The sequence below is a fragment of the Mandrillus leucophaeus genome, unplaced genomic scaffold (genome assembly GCF_000951045.1).
Source record: "Mandrillus leucophaeus isolate KB7577 unplaced genomic scaffold, Mleu.le_1.0 Scaffold943, whole genome shotgun sequence".
NCBI classification, from domain to species: Eukaryota; Metazoa; Chordata; class Mammalia; order Primates; family Cercopithecidae; genus Mandrillus; species Mandrillus leucophaeus.
The window spans coordinates 225,686-245,694 of record NW_012110286.1 but is presented as its reverse complement, the minus strand read 5'-3'; the positions used below and the strand labels follow the sequence as shown (position 1 = coordinate 245,694).

Here is a 20,009-nt window from a genome sequence, read left to right as displayed (position 1 = left end):
GAAGCATACCTTCGAGTCTGATGAAAGCTTACCTCTTATACCCTCTACAGACACTGCATAAAGCAATGGGAGAGATAAATCCATGCATGTTAAGAGCAAAAAGGGCCAGAGTACAGAGGACATTGGCATCCTCAAACAGAAAAGTGGCCTTAATACAAACAGGGGCCAGGCACAATGGCTAATGCCTGTAATCCCAGCACTTTGGGAGGCCCAGGCAGGCGGATCACTTGAAGTCAGAAGTTTGAGACCAGCCTGGCAAACATGGCGTAAAACCATCTCTACAAAAAATATAAAAATTAGCTTGGCATGGTGATGCGCATTTGTAATCCCAGCTACTCGGGAGGCTGAGGCACGAGGATGACTTGAACCAGAGAGGCAGAGATTGCAGTGAGCTGAGATTGCACCACTGCCCTGTAGCCTGGGTGACAGAGTGAGACTCTGTCTCAAAAACAAAACAAAACAAAACAACCCAGAGCTTTAGGGAAATAACCATTTGGCTTCCTGCTTCCCTCAATAGCACCATTCTTAACTTATCATCATTTCCCTAAGGATGCACAAAAGACTTTTGCAGCCTAGGGGGCAGTTTTGTATTCACTTCTCAAATTCTTAATGTTTGTTCAGGTTTCTCAAAACTGTCACATATATATCCTTCCTCTTTGTACTCCACAAAATTAAATTCCACTAATTAACTGATAAGCCAATTTAGGTTACGTTTCCAGTCCAATAAATTATTGGACTCCATTATATGGTTTCACAGTTACCATTCCATACCAGTGATTACATCTAGATTAAATCAGTTTACATCATACATTAAAAGATATATAGAGCACTTAAAAAGCCTAATAGCCCCTCTCTCTAATTACTTTACTAGTATAATATGCTTTCCTATTTTTAATCTCCTTTGCTTTTTCTTGTTCTTTATTCTTTTCCCTCAAGAATTTTAAGACAGCAATTTTCTGAAGCGTAGGAGGTCAACCTCTCCAGTTCAGATCCCCTGAGTACATTCAGAAGAGGATGCCACCTAGGCTCAGTGCACTACAATCCATGATAATTCAATCATATATAGTAAAATGGCAGAATGTACAGTGTTCCTGCCCAGACTAATATTCACACAATGAGAATTGCACAAGTAGTTGGAAATACTCTCCTCACTACTGACTATCTGTTTATGGTTATTTCTTAGAAGAATATGGTTCTATATCATGCTGAGTTGATTTATGGCCATTAATATATATCTTCCCAACTGTATTCTGTATTCTCTGTAAAATCTTTGAGTCTTTAATTCATTGAGAGTAGCTCTCATCTTGTCCTTCCTCTCATTTTAGCTTATTTTCAATTGGGCAAGCCTGTTTTTTATAATTTTCCTCATTTGACATTATTCCTTTTTGTTCTCTTCTCTGTTGTCTCATATTTCCTCTCCAACATATGTTTCTGTCATCACTCTGAAAGATGAGGTTATCAAAGTCACCACTCATATATTTTATAAGACTTGGGACTCTAGGAGTCAAGCACACACTGCTCTTAACAAACCACAGCTTCTCCTGTCGCTTCACTGGTGGTGGTAAAGTCTTTATAGAAACAAAATAAAAATGTGTTATGTTCTCCTTAACTTTTGTGTGGGAGATTTTAATTAGCACACACTTCCTAAGGGACCAGCATCGCTGCCAACATAATAGATATTTGTTGGAAAAATAAGAACAAATGTATAAAAGTTGGCATTTTAAAAAATTAGAAAATGTGTGGGGTTTTTTTAGTTTGTTTTCTTTTGTCTTTTAAGGCACTAGGTTCTAAAAATTAATGTCCCAAATTCAAAGTCAGGGTCTTTCTCTCCAAGAAAGACGATACCCATATAAGGGAAAACAACAGTGTTCATGTTAGATTTCTAAAAGGTCAGCGGATAAAAGCAATTCAATGTTTTTGAATTGTTTTGAAAGAAAAGAAATCAACCTAAGGAATCAGCACATATATACACATAAACTAAATGAGTGAATAAACATACAGACAAATAAAGGTATTCTAAGGTAATAATCTCTTAGGCATATTGAAATAATGCTAGATAATAGTATTCCTACCTTGCAATCATAAAATGCTAATATTTTCCATATTTTAGGGTTATTATTAAAGATAATACATAAAACATGCAAACAAGGTGAAGAGGGGCAGGAAGCATAATTTGCTAAATGCTTAGTATGTGCCAGGAAACATTGGCCTTAGGCTCTTTCCTTGTGTTAGCTCATGTATGGAACACCACGCCTTCTGCTGCCTTACAGTTCCATTAGTTCCATATTCAAATATTTAACTAACCAGCCAGTCAATATTTGTGGTTACACTGTCTGGCTCAAGGATAAATACTATCTTTTTATTTAACCAATAGTTTACTATTCAGTAATCTGAGTTAATTTGTTTTCAATAATGTCATTCTGCTTAGTCTGGTTGTCTGCATATTCAATGGTGATTTAGCTTTGCAACAAGAATTTTAAGACTATCAACACTCTGATGATAGAATCCAAATAAAACTTGAGGAAAAGATGAATCTAATACCATGGGGAGAAAACAGATGACAGAGTTATTGAGGAATATAGGTGATAATTTGCAAGAGGGAATTTAAGAGATTTTGTTGTAGAAATATTGCTTTAGAATTCTTGCCACATTGAGATTGGAGCACCAATGCTCCTAAATTTCTTTACAACTGATTCACTTGTAAATTAAACTGATTTCCTTGAAGTAAAATATTAGATTCAGACTGTTGAGAAATAAACCCTGAAATAAAATTTGTTATTTTTGTACTATCCTATAACAGAACAATATTAAAACATGTCACCATATTTTATGTGGGTCTGTGTGTGTGTTAAATAGAAATGTGCTGGCCTTTTAAAGAAAAAAAAAATGGCTGAGAAGATAAAATTCACTTCTCTAGCTGGGAGTATTATTGATACTAAAATAAACTTCACACCCAGTACCAATTCTCAATTTAAGTATCACTGAAGAATCAAGAGGGAAAGAAAAACAGCGCAACCTCTGCCTGGAACAATGGTGCTCACGGGAAATGCTCTTGGATTGTCTGTGCTGGGAGAAATGAAGATGCCAGTTGTACAGCAGACAGCTTATTTGCACATGAAAAGAACAAATTTGGTTCAAATCACTGTTGTCAGTACCAGAAGACTCCCATTCTCAAGCTTATGTCCTGTTCCTTTAGTTTCTCAGGTCAGTCCTCAGAAAATCCTATTTTGTTTTGCTTTCATGAATATTACCTAGGTGGCTGAGACTCCATCTTCAAGCAATTGAAATAAAAACAAATCTGTGCCCTCATCTTTTCTGGTTTTGATATCCCACACCTCGTGCCATAAATTCTAAGCTGGCCTAGCACCGCCTATCGTTACATTCAGACTTGGCTCTTTTTGTTCATGCTCCAAATCCAAGTTCCACTTTGGAAACAACAAGTGTTTGCAGCTTTCTGCTGCTCTTTTCAGTGGGAACATATGTGCTGCTTAAGAAAGGATGAAAATGTTATTCCAAGAAGGAAAGCAGGTCCGCCTGAATACTAAAAGCAATATCGTGAGTCGGTTCATGGAAACCTGTAGTGTTAGGATTGGGCTGAAGAAGTAAGTGGAAAAAGAAATGCAAGGAACCACCTTAATTAAGCCTTTACCACCCCTTCTTCAGGGTCTGAGGTGGCAACATTTTTTTGAACATCTACCACTGATGTGGGAGCCATAGGATTTCTGTCCAGTACAAGCATATGGCCCATGAGTGGATTCAGCAGTGCACATAGGTTATTGGGGAGGGGCCGCTTCCCTGCTCTACCTCTGAACCAAAAGATGAGGCCAGTGTGGCTGCTGGAGAAAGGTTACAGAAAGGGTGGCAGGAAAGTCAGGGCTTCAGTTTCCAAAGGTGGATGGCTAAGGGGAGTAGACTCAAGGTGGCTGGACTCCGAGTGAGTGCACAAAATGATGTCACGCAAGTATTTAGGAGTTTGAGGGAGAATAAAGAAAATAGGGACCTGGAATGTTGTCTTAAGGAGTTGAAAGTCTCCTGAGGTAATCTATTTGGGCAGGAGGTAGCAAGCAGACTGGAAGGCAGCTGTTCAATCCAGATGACTTCACATACAACACACTGACTCACGGTCTGGGTTTTACCAAATCCTGAGCATGCTTTCTCAAACCAAAATATTTCAAGAGAATTGCATTGTGCGGATGGCAGTTAAGGGCTTGAATTTTAGGAACTGGTGTCTAAATTAAGGTTAAAAATTATTTAAGTAATTTTTTTTCCTGAAAATTTGTTTTGGGCTTAGTGGCTATGTGTCAAGCTAACCATTTTTAGAAAACTGCTATTGCTCGAATGCTAAATATTTTACCAGTAGAAATAAATTATTAAATTGAAGACATATAAAAAGAGATTAGGAGGTAAGAGGAATAGGGAAGAATGAGAAAAATAGATGGTTCTAGGGGCATAATGAGCTTCTCATTTTATTATCTCCATCTAGATCATCCTTTGGGAAAGAACCAGTTTTGAAGCGCTTAAAGATAACTCCAGTTTCGTTTCAGTCATCAATCATGTGTGATTTTGTGTAGGCAAAAGAAAATCTCAATATTCATTTGACTAACTAGGGCTTTGAGGGTGTCAATTCTTCTGTCATAAGATAGTTGACTCACAGGAAATAAAACAAGGTTCATACAGATAAGCTAAAGCTAGAAATGACTAGTGATCCAGGATGTAAGAACTAAGAGAAGGAGGAGTCTATAAGTGAGAAAGCAAATCTGGGCTGGCTAGAAAGCAGAAGGTCTAATTATTTGGAGCAAAATCCACCAATTCAACAGTTTGTGAAAGCAACCTAGATCAGACAACTTCATGGGAAAGAGTGGTTCTAAGAGAATCAGTGTTTGAAGGGAAAAAGAGCATACTTCTCGGAATATTTGGGATCTCCAGGAAGAGCAGTTCAAACGAAAGCTCAGCAGAGTGGCTGCTAGCTCAACGTAAAAGGCTTCAGAGCCCTAAGCATACAGGAAGTTTCAGAACAGAAGAGTAGTTTACACTACTCAAATTAAATTAAAAAGAACCTCTTCCAGGATGCACCGTAGCCTAGGCAAGATGAGAATATGATGTACCTTCTCTGTAAGGTCTTCTTGGCAGTTCTTACTTGCTCTACGCTCCAAATTGCCAAAAGTTGAGGGCCATAGATTCAGTCCTGACTGTGTGATTTGGGGTTGGTTATGGAGTCTTAAGTATCTTCATCTGGAAATGGGGATGATAATTACATTTATTCTCACTTAGTGCTTGTGTGGATCTAATTAAATAAAATGTGTGAAAAAATATGTTAAATTCTTAACAATGTATTAGTATTATACTTCTCAATTTCATCCATATTAGCTCAAACAACTTGCAAAATTGGAATTATTATCTGCAATTTACAGATAAGGAATCAGAGTTTCAGGGACAGAAAGGGATTAACCCAAGATAATAATTAGAATAATATCATTAGGGAATCACTTATACATCTAGCACTATTCTTAGCGCTTTAGGGATGCTGTCTGATTTAGTCTGCAAAACGACCCAGGAATGATGAATATTTCAGGACTTTTGAGGCAGAGTCACGATCCAAAGGCTCTCTGAGGCTGGCAGTCCAAATACCAGCCTGGCCCTGACTTCCCTCAGGGGCACATGTTGTAAGCTAAAATTTAAGCTCAAATCTCCTTCTGTCAGTCTATTTCTATTATTTCAGTTGTCTGTTCTTGTTGTTATTTGTATATGTCTGTTCTTAAGAACATTTCTGCAGGAAGACTGGTTGCTTCTCTGATGCTGTCATAACATAGGAATCTTCAGGTTACACTGCAAGAATTTTGGCTCCCCGATTCTACACAGGTATGCAGTCATCAGATATGCAGTCTAATTATAGATCTCAACTTGTTCACCTCAGCCTATAAGCTGATTCTTCTTGTCAATTTTCCCTAAAAGAACCCCAGGCCAAAAGACTCTATTTCTCTAAAATTTAATATATTCATTTGAAAACAATGAAAATTTAAAAGTTAAATAACTATATTCATTGGAAATTTTAAAACAGATTACTTTTTACAAATAATTGTGTTGGCAGTAATTATGAAACATTTCAAGGGAACATATAAATATATTGATTTATTTTATGAATAAATGTGTGAGGATAAAGCAATGGAATTCATGCATATCAGCCCATAGATATTTATTGAATGTCCAAATGTGGCCAATATGATTCCAGGTAACAGTTTCACAGCACTGAACATGAAAACAAATTCCCTGTTTTATGGGACTTACAGTCTAGTATGACAAGAATTTTTTTTTAAAAAAACAATGAGAATTCTAAACAGTGTAATAAACTTGAGAGTGTTAGGGACTAGTGGATCAGGCAAATGTTCTCTGATGAGGTGGCACTTGAGCTGTGACCTAAAACATACCAAGGAACCAGCTGAGGGGGAACAATAAGTGCAAAGACCCAAACATCTGACCTATTTGAGAAGCAGAAAGAAGCCCCATGGGTTGATGGAGAGTGAGCTAGAAAATTAACACAAGGTAAGGTGAGAATGGCCTGCTCCCTAAGACCCATTTTGATTTTATTCTAAGTAAAATTGAAGCCATTGGAAGATCTTAAGTAGGGGAGTAAAGAAGTTACATTTATATTTTTAGAAGAATGGCTGTTCCATCAGGAAGAGACTGAGCAGGGACAAGAATAGAAACAGACTCACGAGGACTTGCCTGCTGGCCTGGGTGAGAGCTCACAATGGCTTGTAATCGAAGGACAGTGGTGGAGATGGAAAGAGGTGGTGAAATTCAGAATATATTTGCAACCTAGAACTTGCAGGATTTGATGATGGATTTAATGTGAGGTTATAGAAAAAGAAGAATCAAGAAGGCATTATGGTTTGGGGATTTGAGTAACTAAGTGGATGGTGGTGTGCTTTATGGAGATAGATATCATGGGGGAATTAAAAAAAAACTAGAGATTTAAAAACTCAGGTTTTAGCTATCTTAAAGTTTTTAAAATACCTCCTGAACAGGCGAGTGGTGTTATCTGGTAGCCAGTTGAATATGGGAGTAGAAAGCTCGTTGGAAAATTGAGAGCAGGAGTTACAAATTTTGAAAACAAAGGCTTACAAATATTACCTAAAGCTGTGGACCTTGGAATTACTTAGAGGGAAAAGTAATTTGCACTGGGATAAAACAAACATTCTAAATTTGAACAAATTTTGACCTGGAATACCCACATGCTCAACCTGACTTCTGCCACCTTATCACTGTGGATAACAACTGAGAATAATCTCTTTGTCACTGGTAGACGTGATGGAGGTGTAAGGGACAGAGAACTTAAGCTTTGGGCTTTTTTCTACCAGAAATGTCACTGCAGGCAAGTCACTTAACCACTCAAAGATTCAGTTTCTTCCACTACAAAATAGGAATAACATTGCCTTTGCCAACTGCAAAAGCTCAAATAAGAAGCATTTGGGGAAGACTGTTTTGTACAATAGAAATGTAAGAGAACTTATCTTTAATCTTGCATTGCACTCCATTAAGTCTCTTCATGTCCCCATGGCATGGTCCCCAAGTGACTTAGGATACATTTGGATGCCATCTGCTCAACAAAAAAACTGACTGACAAACTTCAACCATACAGATAGCAGCATCAGGCGACCTCTCTCTCTCCCAACCCTGGTGGCTTTTGATTTTACAGAAAGCAAAAGCATCTGATAAACAAAGCCCTGAGGTAGTCCTGATTCCTCAGTTACCCCTAAGTAGCAACAGATGCTGCATAGATAGACCTGTTTCAGTGACAAATGCTCTCAGTAATTAGACAATGGAGGGAGAAAGTAATTAGGTAAACCACACAGAAATAGAAATAAACTGTATGGGATATGTTGGTCATGGATGAAAGACAAATTTTTTAAAAAGTATAAAGGAAACATTTAGGGAAAAATAACTAATAAATAATTTGCTCAATCCATGTTGAATAATCAATTTAAGCCTGTGAAGTTAAACCTGATTAAAGACATGCTGTAATTAAAAAGTTCCTACAATGTATTACTTAGAAATAAATATGACAAGAATAATCTATTTTATGTCAACACAGTTCAGTTAAATGATATAGTCCTGGCAGGAGAAGTGGGAGAGAAGTTTGAGGTCTTACATACTTCTCATTTATTAATTGATGTATCATATCTCATATCTGCAGGGTGCACCAAACGAGAATTTAGACCAATGTCACTAAGAACAGGCTATAATCCAACTGCAGAACACGCTGAATCTTGGTCACCAGAAAACCACTACCCACCTGACAGATGTGTAAAGAAGCTCTAATTGGTTCATTTTCTCTTCTTTCAATTAAATAACTATATCAGAAGTACAAAAACCTCATATAGGCCTTAGATAACCTTGTATTGCTGTTCTCTTTCCCATTCCTGTGCTTTTAATCATAAACCACAAAGAATATGGTCTTTGGAATTAAAATCCAGATTGCTCTACATTCTAGACATATGCCTTCACACAAGTGAATGAACTTGTCTGTGAAACATAGGTAATGGGAAGCAACTGTGGAGTCTGTGATAGGAACAAAGGAGAAAATGTCAAAAGTGTTTAATGCCTTGCTCTTAGAAGGTGTTCAGCAAGTGATGGCAATTACTATGCACAAAAGGGCAGTGGCTAGACTCCCTGCTCAAGGAACTTTGGAGTGTGATGAAGTGATTTATTCAAGGAAATATTAATCATATGTTAACCAACCACTTACACTAATTCATTTAATCATCACAAGAACTTTATAAGGTAAATAGTAATATCCTTCCCGTTTTTCAGATAGGAAATAGAGATTCAGAAACATTGGGCAATTTTTCTAAGGCCTTATAGCTATAGAGTAGCAAAGACAGGATTCAAACACTAGCAAGTTGGCATCACACTCCTAGTTCTTAGTTGGAAGCTATACTGCCTCCCTACTTAGGCTCAGTTTCAGCCTGGAATGCAAATCCATTTCTATTTATTGTCTTTATTTTTGTTGTTGAGTTGTTGGTGAATGCTTGTTCTGAAAAATATCTCCTCGAAAGTACTGCTAGTTATCCGATGCTCTCAAAATTGACATAGCTCAAAGAAAGGCTCAATGGGAAAATTATTGCCTACATAAGTAGGCAATTAGAGGCACAGCCTGTCTAAAAAGTCCTCTCTGTCCAGCTCAGCATGGCCTGAGCCTCCTCTGAGTTTCATCTAGCACAGCCCCAGAGGCAGTAAGACTCAATACATCATGATACCTACATATAATTTGGTGGCAATAAAAATGTTTAAAGACTTGTGTTCATTTAGAATTTTAAAATGAGTCTCTGATATACATGTGACAATTATAGAATATTGCAAGAGAATTTCTAGAGCTTTAATTTATTTTAGAGTGGAATTATAAGCAATAAAGAGGGAAATGTAAATGAGCATTAAATGCATCACCTTGGAAAATGAGCTCTAGGATTTCATGTATTTTTTCTATTTCTTTTTTTCTGAATTCTCTCTTGTGTTCCTCCTAAACCAACTGAAATCCTGCTCATTCTTTAAGACTTGGTCCAAATGCCTCCTCCGTTGAGATCTGTTTTCAATGCCATTGTTATAACGAATTATACTTGCTCAGCGCTTCTATAGTTCTTGGCTTATGCCTTTATTTTGCCCTTATCACAATCTGCCTGACATTATCAAAGTTGTTTATCCTCATCACCTCCTGAAAACTCCTAGGAAGTATGAATCAATGAGGAGGGGGATATTGACTGATGGTTAAAAGCAGGAGCCTCTGAATCAGACAAAACTCAGCTTAGATCCTGACTCCATCATTCAACTTCTGTAAGATCTTCAGAAAGTAGACCTTTGAGAATCTAAGATTCTTAATCTGTCCAGTAATGACAATATGGGAGGAGATATTATGGTATGAACTCAGACTCCTGGGTTCAAAGCTTAGGCTCACCACTTTACCTGTTTATATTTAAGTTTTCTTACATAGAAATCAGGGTTGATAAAAGAGCAATTACTCATAATGAAATAAGAAGTAATTAATATATGTAAATTATTTAGAACAGCATATGGCAAACAAGTAAGCACTCAATAAATGTTAGTTACTTTTAATATTATTATCCTGTAGAATTGTGGTGAGAAATACCTGACATGCTATTTGTAAAGTTAAGTCCATAATAGATGCTGAAAAAACGGTAATTGTTGCTGTGTCCTCCTAGGGCTCTGAACAATGACTTGTCATTAGAAGGCGCCCAGAAAATGGTAGTTCAGGGAAATGCAATGTTTTATAAGGGATGTGTTATACTACAAGAAGCAAGAAGGCCAGGTGTGGTGGTTCATGCCTGTGCTCCCAGAACTTTGGAAGGCTGAGGTGGTAGATTCACTGGAGCCCAGGAGTTCAAGACCAACCTGGGCAACATAGTGAGAACCCCTTCTCTACAAAAAATAAAAATAAAAAAACTAGCCAGGCATGGTTATGAGCACCTGTGGTCCTAGCTACTCGGGAGGCTGCTGGCGGAAGGATTGTTTCAGCCCAGGAGTTGGAGGCTGCAGTGAGCTATGATTATGCCACTGTGTACTAGTCTGCGTGACAGGGTGAAACCCAGTCTAAAAACAAACAAACATAAAACAAAAAAAACAAAAAAAAAATTAAATAGATGGCAATCAACTTATGATGAGGCAACAAAATATAAAATAAGGCAAGCACAGGCCTTGTTTAATTCTTAGCAGTTGCTTCTCTTATCGCATCCCATGTGGTGAAATAAGAGTTTTATCAATAGAATAAATGTGAAAATATACCTCTGTGCTTGGTATTCCCTTCAGCTAGCATACCATGTAGAAGGTAAAAATACTGAAGAAGATATACTAGAACCCTCCATTCTCCCACTGGAGTTTTAAAAGTCAGAGCCCTATAATCATTTATAGAACAGAGACCAGCAAGAGAGTAGGATTGTGAATATAGAAGATAATTCATAAGTTGGGCCTCCTATGATTTTTCCTTTTAGAAAAACATATAAAACAATGCCTGATTTATAGCAATTTATAAAGTATAAATGGACCTGACATGCAGGTTAATGAAGGCCCTTGCAAGTTGTAAATGCTGTGTCTGTAAAGAGATGAGACATTTTCTTGTCCAGATTGTCAGTGGGGCACATTTTTATACATTTTTAAATACCGAGCACAGAAAACTGATCACATGATTTTATCTTTTTTTTTTCCCTAAATGGGCTATTAAAATACAGTACCTGCATATACAAAATCCAAAGTCAGTTCACATTATTTAATATATGACCGAACAGACAAAGTATTTAGAATCAGCCCTCTCCTGGACAAAGCCTTAACCACCAAAGGGGATAAGCACTCCTTATTTATAGCCACTATAATATTTGAATTAACCTACCTGAGGACTTCTTGTCATTGTACTGGGACATATTGTTGTGAAAAAACTGAATTTTAATCATTAAACTCTAGGATAGTACACATCATATACCTGGTACAGACGTATACTGAATTGCATATCCACATGACACTTCTTTCAATCATCCACTTCCATAGAAAAAATAGACCTTCTACAAGTGGTGGCTTACAGAGTGAATATGAAGTTAATTTCCTATTAAAAAAACTTTATGTATTTTTTATATATTAAAAAAATTTTAATATATACCACTCTTCCCAAAGGATCAGGATGTAGATGAATCAAGAATCCTATTTGAGGAGAATACTATTTTCATTTTCCTTCTAGAAATACAAGATGGCGGACCTTTCTATATGTAGCTTGTATAATAAATAATTATTTATTGTGTGTCTTTTTTGTATGTTCTGAATTTGGAGCTTTCATCTTGTTCCAAACACCAACCATCTGCTCATACAGCTCTCCTACTGTAGAATGTAATTTCCCCTTTCCTCTAATTATTCTAATCTGTTTCCTTTCTTCAAAAATTGGCTTTAGTCAGTCTTCCTTAGTTAGCCTCAGTGACTACTCTTTCTCATAAAATTTTTATGCAATCCCTAATGTTCTTAGGTACCCTAGGAAATAGTTCAGCTGTTAAATGATTTTTAATGATTTTAAGAGTAGTAGTTTAATTTCTCTAATTCTATTTGGAGTTAATTAAAGGCAAAAAGCAGAATTTTACTTCTTAAGATATGCCACTTTTCTTGCTCAGTGCATTCAGCTTATTTATTAAAAACAACAACACTTGATTGTGAAATTTACACGTGTAGTTTGCAAAGACTTTACAAGATATAGAAGAGCATACCAAAGGAAATAAAAATTCTACCAACTGGTGAGAACCATGATTGAAGATACACACACCTTCCAATCTTGTTCTCTTGCACACAGAGACACAGATAGTTAAATAAAGGCCATATTGTGCATATAGTTTGTTATCCTGCTTTTAAAACTTTCGTATTCTTTTGTGTGATGAAATATCCTTCTGATAAATGATTTTTAATGACTGATTAGTGTCCTATCTTATGAACGTATGTTTCACTTTAAAAATTAAACAATAACTTATGCTGATCAACTCTGAGTTGGGGATGAAATACAGTGGCCTTTATTTTCTTTCATCCCTCCTGAATTTGACATAGAAGAAAAGCCAGGGAATGAGATGGCGAAATAGAAAAAAAGAGGGTTAAATATGTCTAAAAATGTATGATGGATGGCCACATTCTAGACATAATTATGATGTGTTTCTACATTGCCTATTATTTATTTTTGTGATAATTTTTGCTATATTAATATAAAATTATAGCAGCTAATGTGGATTTACCCATTTTAGAGAAAACCGAGAAATAAAGGCTTTGTTAAATAATTTGAATCACAGGTTACTCCTATTTTATGTGCCAGTAAAACCTATGGTGAAGGAGTCAGCACATTTTATTTTTTTTTTTATTTTTATTTTTTTGAGACGGAGTCTGGCTCTGTCGCCCAGGCTGGAGTGCAGTGGCCAGATCTCAGCTCACTGCAAGCTCCGCTCCCGGGTTTACGCCATTCTCCTGCCTCAGCTTCCCGGGTAGCTGGGACTACAGGCGCCTGCCACCTCGCCCGGCTAGTTTTTTGTATTTTTTAGTAGAGACAGGGTTTCACCGGGTTAGCCAGGATGGTCTCGATCTCCTGACCTCGTGATTCGTCCGTCTCGGCCTCCCAAAGTGCTGGGATTACAGGCTTGAGCCACCGCACCAGGCCTGTCAGCACATTTTAAATTTAAGAGAAAAAATTTTTTGAAGAAAATTATTCTACACATAATATATGGATTCTTAAAAGAAAACAGCTCCACAAAAGGCAAAAGATCTAACAATCTGTTGGCTTCAAATCCCATATCTCTCCATCCTTTACTCACTAGATGTTCAGCAGCATCCAATCACCAGGCCTGATCCCATTATTCAGATAGCTGCAGCTTAGTTAAAGGTGAAAGTGAGGGGACAATACAAGAAGCATGAGAGTGAGATCTCACTGGCTCAGCATGTAGTCTATCCTGCAATTGTCCTACTCTGATCTTGGGATTTCAGTAGCCCAGCAAATGGTCCTCCACTATTTTGCCATTCTCCCTGTGGCTTTTTTTTTTTTAACCTCATAATCAGAACAACGTGTAACTTGGTTTCATTCCTGGTCAAATCACTAACCTAATTTACTACCCTTCGATCCCAATATTCCCATTATAAGAACCCTATTATGTGTTATTTAAATGTCTAGTATAGCTCGTCCCCTCCTACTTGGAAAGTCACCCAATTCTTAGGATCAATATGGACAATATCCAAATTAGTATCCATACCTTGCATAAGCACTTAGACGTCTTCTTTGAATTCTATATCTAAAGTAGTCTCTCTTTCACCCAAGTCAAGTGCCTCTCCCCTGGATATGTTCTATCCAGTGGCCTATCTTTCTGTCTACATAGAACTTAACACTATCTGAAATGATTTTATATATAGGTTTTCAATGCCTCTCCCAATATAATTTAGATGAGCAAATGACTTGTGCTTATTAAGGCTTTCACTCTAGCTTCCAAGCCCCCATTCCTATCATAATCAACCCCAAAGCTTGTTGACATGTACAAAATGTATCTTTTATTGTATCCCGTATCTGGTCATTTGGCTTGCATTGAGTATTAGCCATCAAGGAATAAATTAATTTCAAGAACATTACTTCAGAGTGTCAAGGAAAGAACACATGGAACACATATGCAAACATATGCATGCCATTCTTTCCTATGTATTTAATAGGTATTAGTATCTATTGTTTTGGATTTATAGTATATGTGATGTACATATAAAATATGAAGACATTCTCATAAGCATTCTATTGACTCTAGACATAATAAGTGGAGGTGAATAATCATCAGGAGAAAAACCTTAAAGTAGTTCATAGAAGTGTATTTTATATACTTGTCAAGATCAGTCTTCTTTATACATTTTCCACAATTGTTTCCATAAAGAAATGTCCTTAGTTTTTAAGAAATGATCCCTCTTCTTAAATGCCAACTTTATTGAAATCAAAACAATTTCATTAAACCATAAACAAACTCATTGTTCTCTTAGGTTTTTAACTATTTCTTTCTTTGTGGAAAAAAAAAAAAAAGTATTGATACACTCAAAGAAACAAAATATGAGAAAACAGAGTTGCGGTTGTAGGGGTGAATTATTTAATTTAAATGCAGTCAACCTTTAGAAATACAGTTAACAATGGACAAGAGATACTCAGTTTTTCAGTACATGCTTATCTTGTGCTCAAGACGCTTTTAGCCAATTAGCTTGCTCAATTGACTAAGTACCTCCTACCTTACTTATTTGGATAAGTAAGGAACTTCAGCAGAGGAACTCAATAAGCAGAGGAACTTCAACAAGATATAATTATTATATAGCAGCACACAAACAAAGCGGACATAAATCCTTGATGGAAAATAACTTAAACAAAGCAAGATGTTATCTAACAAATTGGTCAGTGTGGCTGCTTTCCTAATTTAAAAAGCAAGGCCATTGAAATTCCTAAATAATTTGAATACTTTGGTTAAGAGTAGAGAATCAAATACCAGAGATTTCGTTAAAAAAATTAGATGAGGCCGGGCACGGTGGCTCAAGCCTGTAATCCCAGCACTTTGGGAGGCCGAGACGGGCGGATCACGAGGTCAGGAGATCCAGACCATTCTGGCTAACAAGGTGAAACCCCGTCTCTACTAAAAAATACAAAAAAACTAGCCGGGCTAGGTGGCGGGCGCCTGTAGTCCCAGCTACTCTGGAGGCTGAGGCAGGAGAATGGCATAAACCCGGGAGGCGGAGCTTGCAGTGAGCTGAGATCCGGCCACTGCACTCCAGCCTGGGCGACAGAGCCAGACTCCGTCTCAAAAATAATAATAATGATAATTAGATGAAAAAGCCCTCTACCTTACTGAATTTCTTTTTCCTAGAATTTGTTCTTGTTTTACTTCTGATTAAATAAATATGCACCCCCTTAAACATGATACAAATATCTAAGAAGCTATTTTTCTTTCATTAGTTGTTAGGAAATGAATAGAAGTTACTCATACAATAGGTGACATCGAAGGATTTGTGGGATTAAAAAAATCTCAAAAAAACATGACAAAAATATACAGTAAAACATACAAGTGTTTATCTGTAATATCTTTGAGAGAGTAGTTTTTAAAAAGTCTTCAAGAAATGGTGTAGTTGAAGATCTTAAGTGCTAAGGAACCTAACAGTTTGGGAACTGTGTCTTCTAGGATCAACAACACAGTTCCATGATGACTTGAAAAAACATTCATCAAGCATTTCTTGCCATTTGATAAGACAGAATTATTTGGTGTTGTTTCTTAGTATATTTTAAAAATAAATATAAAAAAGGAAATTGAAGTTTTTTATACTGGAAGAACATTATTATGAATAAATTATTGCAGCTGCTAATCTGTTAATTCTGTGATTCAAAAACGGAAATACAAGTGATGATAGTGTTGTTACTGAAATTTACTTGGCTTTCTAAACAAACAACATAGTTAGGTCTTTGAACAAGATAGATTCTCTTAATTGCACTAGAAGACAGGTATTTGGCTCAGGTATGCCATTTCTTGAAGGCTGGCCACCACATTTGCCTGACAATTGCCACCCTAATTGCTTCTGCTTCTTCAGATTCCCTCTTTGTCCAGCAGGCAAATAACAAAGCTTTATTTGTGCTTGGAAATACATCAAACCACTCTAATGAAACTTCACTTTTCAGAAGTACTGTCAAAAATGTAAAAAGTGAGTTTCTTCTCTTAAAAATGAAAGATGGATAGATGTAAGCTCAAGTAGTAAGAGTGAAGAGTGCCTAGCCTTTCTTTTGCTCTTCAGCTCCATTTCCAAAAACATGTTCTTTTTATATCTGATACAATCTGAAAACTCTCTAGAGAAAGAGAGAGAGAAAAAAATAATAGCTTCATTTTTGATACTATAAAATTTTCTTGAGTTTTTCACATTTCTGCCTGTTTCTCAATACCTGGAAAAATTTAAGTCTTTAATATTTAATTTATAGCACATTTTTAGCTATATTTGTAACAAAGAATGTTCAAAAAATGAATTACATATCAACTATGGTTTCAGTAAGTTATATTTTAAAATAAAATATTTTAGCAAAAAATATAAATATAAAACATAATAAAAATGCCTGTTCCTAAAATACTTAGAAATTCCAACCACTAAAACCCAGTATAGAGTATGTATACTGGGTTTTAGTATTTCAATTTGCTCCCCAAACTTTAGAAAATATATGTTAATATGTAAAAATGTTTATACTATAATACTATATGTGGTCTCTGTATATGAAATTGAATATGTGCATGTATTAGTCTATAAAACTTAGTTTAAAATAAAATGTAAAAATACTACTGTCTTTCCGAAATAATTCAGAACCATGAAAGGAAAAAAAAAGACCAGTCTATATAGTTCATATGAACCACATTTTTACCTTAAGTACCTCTTTGTAGCTAATTTCCTAATGATATTTTTGCAGTCACACTTAATTCAAATATAAAGTAGTTTCCACTCATTAGTTAAGTAGTGGACTGGTCTCAGAATGCACACTTTTAATTCATCCTTGGACAAAGTTACAAATTTTTACATGTGACAGATATTTAGAGTTGCTTAAACAAGTCAAAGCTTGATTGAAAGTTAAATTCTCACATGTCACTGGCATGTTCACAAAAATCAATATGGAAGAGTCAGGGAATGTTCTTGAATAAGATAGAAATGGGCAGGAATCCTGGAAATGCCATAAAGAACACAAAGACAAACTATAGGTGGCCAGTCTCCAGCCCAGGTATAGAAAATTAGACAAACAGAGTTGCAGGAACGTTGGTTAGCAACAAAATGCAGTCACTATGTTAGAATGAGTGCTGGGCATGAAATGTGTGATCAGTAGATCTGGTTGAGAGGCAAAACTATCACCACTGAACCCTGTATCCTTGGGCAGCAAGTTAATTCCTATAAATTTGGAGAAAATAACACCTACCTTATAGAACAATTTTAAAAACAGAACAATGTTCATAAAAATTTGTAAAATATGTATTGATGTAAGCAATGTACCTATACTTTGCAAAATACTACACAAATTCTTATATTTATTGATACAAATAAGATGGAATTTCTTACCAAGGATGAATTCCAACTGTGGTTCATTTGGAGTCTTCTGGATACCTATAAATAATAGACGCAAATTCAGCTTTAAAAAAAATCAAATTATCAAGAATATGTCAATATATATTACTATGCTTCATCGTGACCAGAATGAATAAATACAATATTTGGCAGAATGAATAAACTTGGTTTATCAGGCCTATAAATAATCAGTTCTCAGGGCAGGGCATAATATTTGTTGCAGAACTAGATATGACTTAAGATTTGATTGGTCATTTTATCTCTATGGTTATAAAGAAACTAAGAAATGTTGTTTTTGTAAGCCATGGCAAACAGAAAACATATTTTACAACTGTGTTTCTTTTGGATGCAATGTAGACAGAAGTGGATCCTTCATAAAGAACCCCCTTACCAAAATACTCTCTTAAATGGATTTTTTCCAAGCCACTCTGACCTGCTGTAAATAGTAAATCAATAACAAAAAAGGTATCTTCAGCTAGGTTATGATGTACATTATAGTGCTGGTTGTTCTACTAATTTAGTAATAGCTCAAACCAACATTTTATAAAATGTTTCCATTCTTTCGGTCAGCAATGTTTAAAAAATATAACAAGATGGCTAAATAATTTAGGATGAACTAGGAGGGAAAGTGAGTCTGGGGACAAAGGTATGGAAATGGAACCATCTAACGGCTAGAGGGTAGAGTGATCAGATTACGGGAAGTGATATGGGTAGATGCCTGAAGACCACACACAGTGTAGAAGCTTCCTAAACAAGAGTGGATGACTGGATGTATGACTGGGATGCCATTTGTTACAACTCAAGGGTGGCCAAATAAGTAAAACTAACATGTATGGAAAAGTAAACTATTTGGCAATAAATGAAAGAATATTATACAAATCCTTTCCTTGTTTATTTTTGCTGGTGCATTCATCAGATACTATTTAAATTTACTGGCGTTTGGTCACTAATATATTTTAAGAATTACCCTTTTGTATAAAAATTAACTGCTTTTTATTCACAGAGTTATTTATTTATTTACTTATTTATTTTTGCACAGTAACTGTATATTTTTTCCTTCTGCTGACATTTAGCAATTGCTTTGGTTAACAATTTTTAGATTTTTCAAGAGAGGTTAAAGTGACAATCATTAGGTAGGCTTTTGTGAACTTGAAATGTCTGGGTTTTTTTAAAAGGTCATTAACAATTAACTCTGCTTTAAACATTGACAACCAAATTTCTCAAAAATGCCTCCAACCAACACAATTTTCTAAAGATTAGCTTTATAATGTAAATTAAAAGAGAAGGTTAGGCATATATTGGCCAGTTTTAAATAATTGGACTATAGGAATCTTCTGAAAAGAAAAGAAAAAGGCGTAATTCATGCTGAACAATAAAACCCAAACCCTAGAATTTTAAATATAAAAGCAAACATACAATTCTTCCAATGATTTTAATTACTTGAGTAATAAAAAATGAATTTTAATGTTCACATGCAAACTTGACCAAATCTCCACTGGCTCTATATTTGTGGCTTAGTGCTCTTTGGTATGGCAGTGACAGTCTAAATTTCCAGTGTAACCATTTTTTTCTTAATGCTTTCAACTTAACTTCCTTTTGGGTTTAAAGAGAGAATTTCTACAGTATAAAAAATATTCCCATATAAGATTATATAAATACCAATAGAAGTTATTCGTAGGAAGTATTAGTGTCTAGAAGGTATACTTAAAAAGTATTAGGCTTTTAATATATATTCAAGAACTTTGGTCTTGTTACTTGATATTTAACCGTTTCATGGATCATCATCTATCTTACCCAAGATAAAAGATGAGAGGCATATCATACACTCACACCACCAAGGTAAATAGTGCAAAGGAAAAAATATTTAGGTAATTTCATGCCATTTGTTAGAACCGAAGTTCCTATGAATCTATGAATACATATATATACATGTATGTTTCGTCGACCCAATTTGCATCTTTAGATGCAAAAACAGGGAGGGATACACACATACTTACTTGTGAACTGACAGTCCCCGGGATCACTGGCCTGGGCTGCAGGAAGAAAGTGCTGCCCTTCTTCTGATGCCCCTTCCTCTTTAATTTCCATGATCAACCTTCACAGTTTTAAAATTTTCCAAATGTTCTTGTCCAAATGTCACTTTCAGTGATTTCTGGTTTAATGTAGATGTATCTTCACACTAAAGATCTGATATCCCACTCTGAAATTCTGTACCTAGGAAACATCAAAAGTTAAAATTTCAGTGATATTGGAGTTCAGTACAAAGCTAAAAATTAAAGGTAGGTAGAGACTGCAACTACATTCAAATAAACTTTCTTCCTGCCTACTCCACTCATACTTTCAGGACCATTCCACACAATTAATGCATCATAAAGTCTAGGTTTAATAGGTATTCT

At 35.8% G+C, this 20,009-nt stretch overlaps 1 protein-coding gene across 2 annotated transcripts in view; it reads right to left on the bottom strand.

The window, feature by feature from the left end:
- Nucleotides 1–20,009, bottom strand: part of INPP4B (inositol polyphosphate-4-phosphatase, type II, 105kDa) — a 501,991-nt gene that overhangs the window by 389,012 nt on the left and 92,970 nt on the right. For both annotated transcript variants that reach the window (XM_011970320.1, XM_011970321.1), the window contains 2 exons: nt 19,611–19,827; nt 17,608–17,652 (listed from right to left, as the gene is read on the bottom strand). In XM_011970320.1, the coding sequence (XP_011825710.1) occupies nt 17,608–17,652; nt 19,611–19,701 (136 nt within the window). In that variant the 5' untranslated portion in view covers nt 19,702–19,827. The remainder of the gene's footprint in view (nt 1–17,607; nt 17,653–19,610; nt 19,828–20,009) is intronic.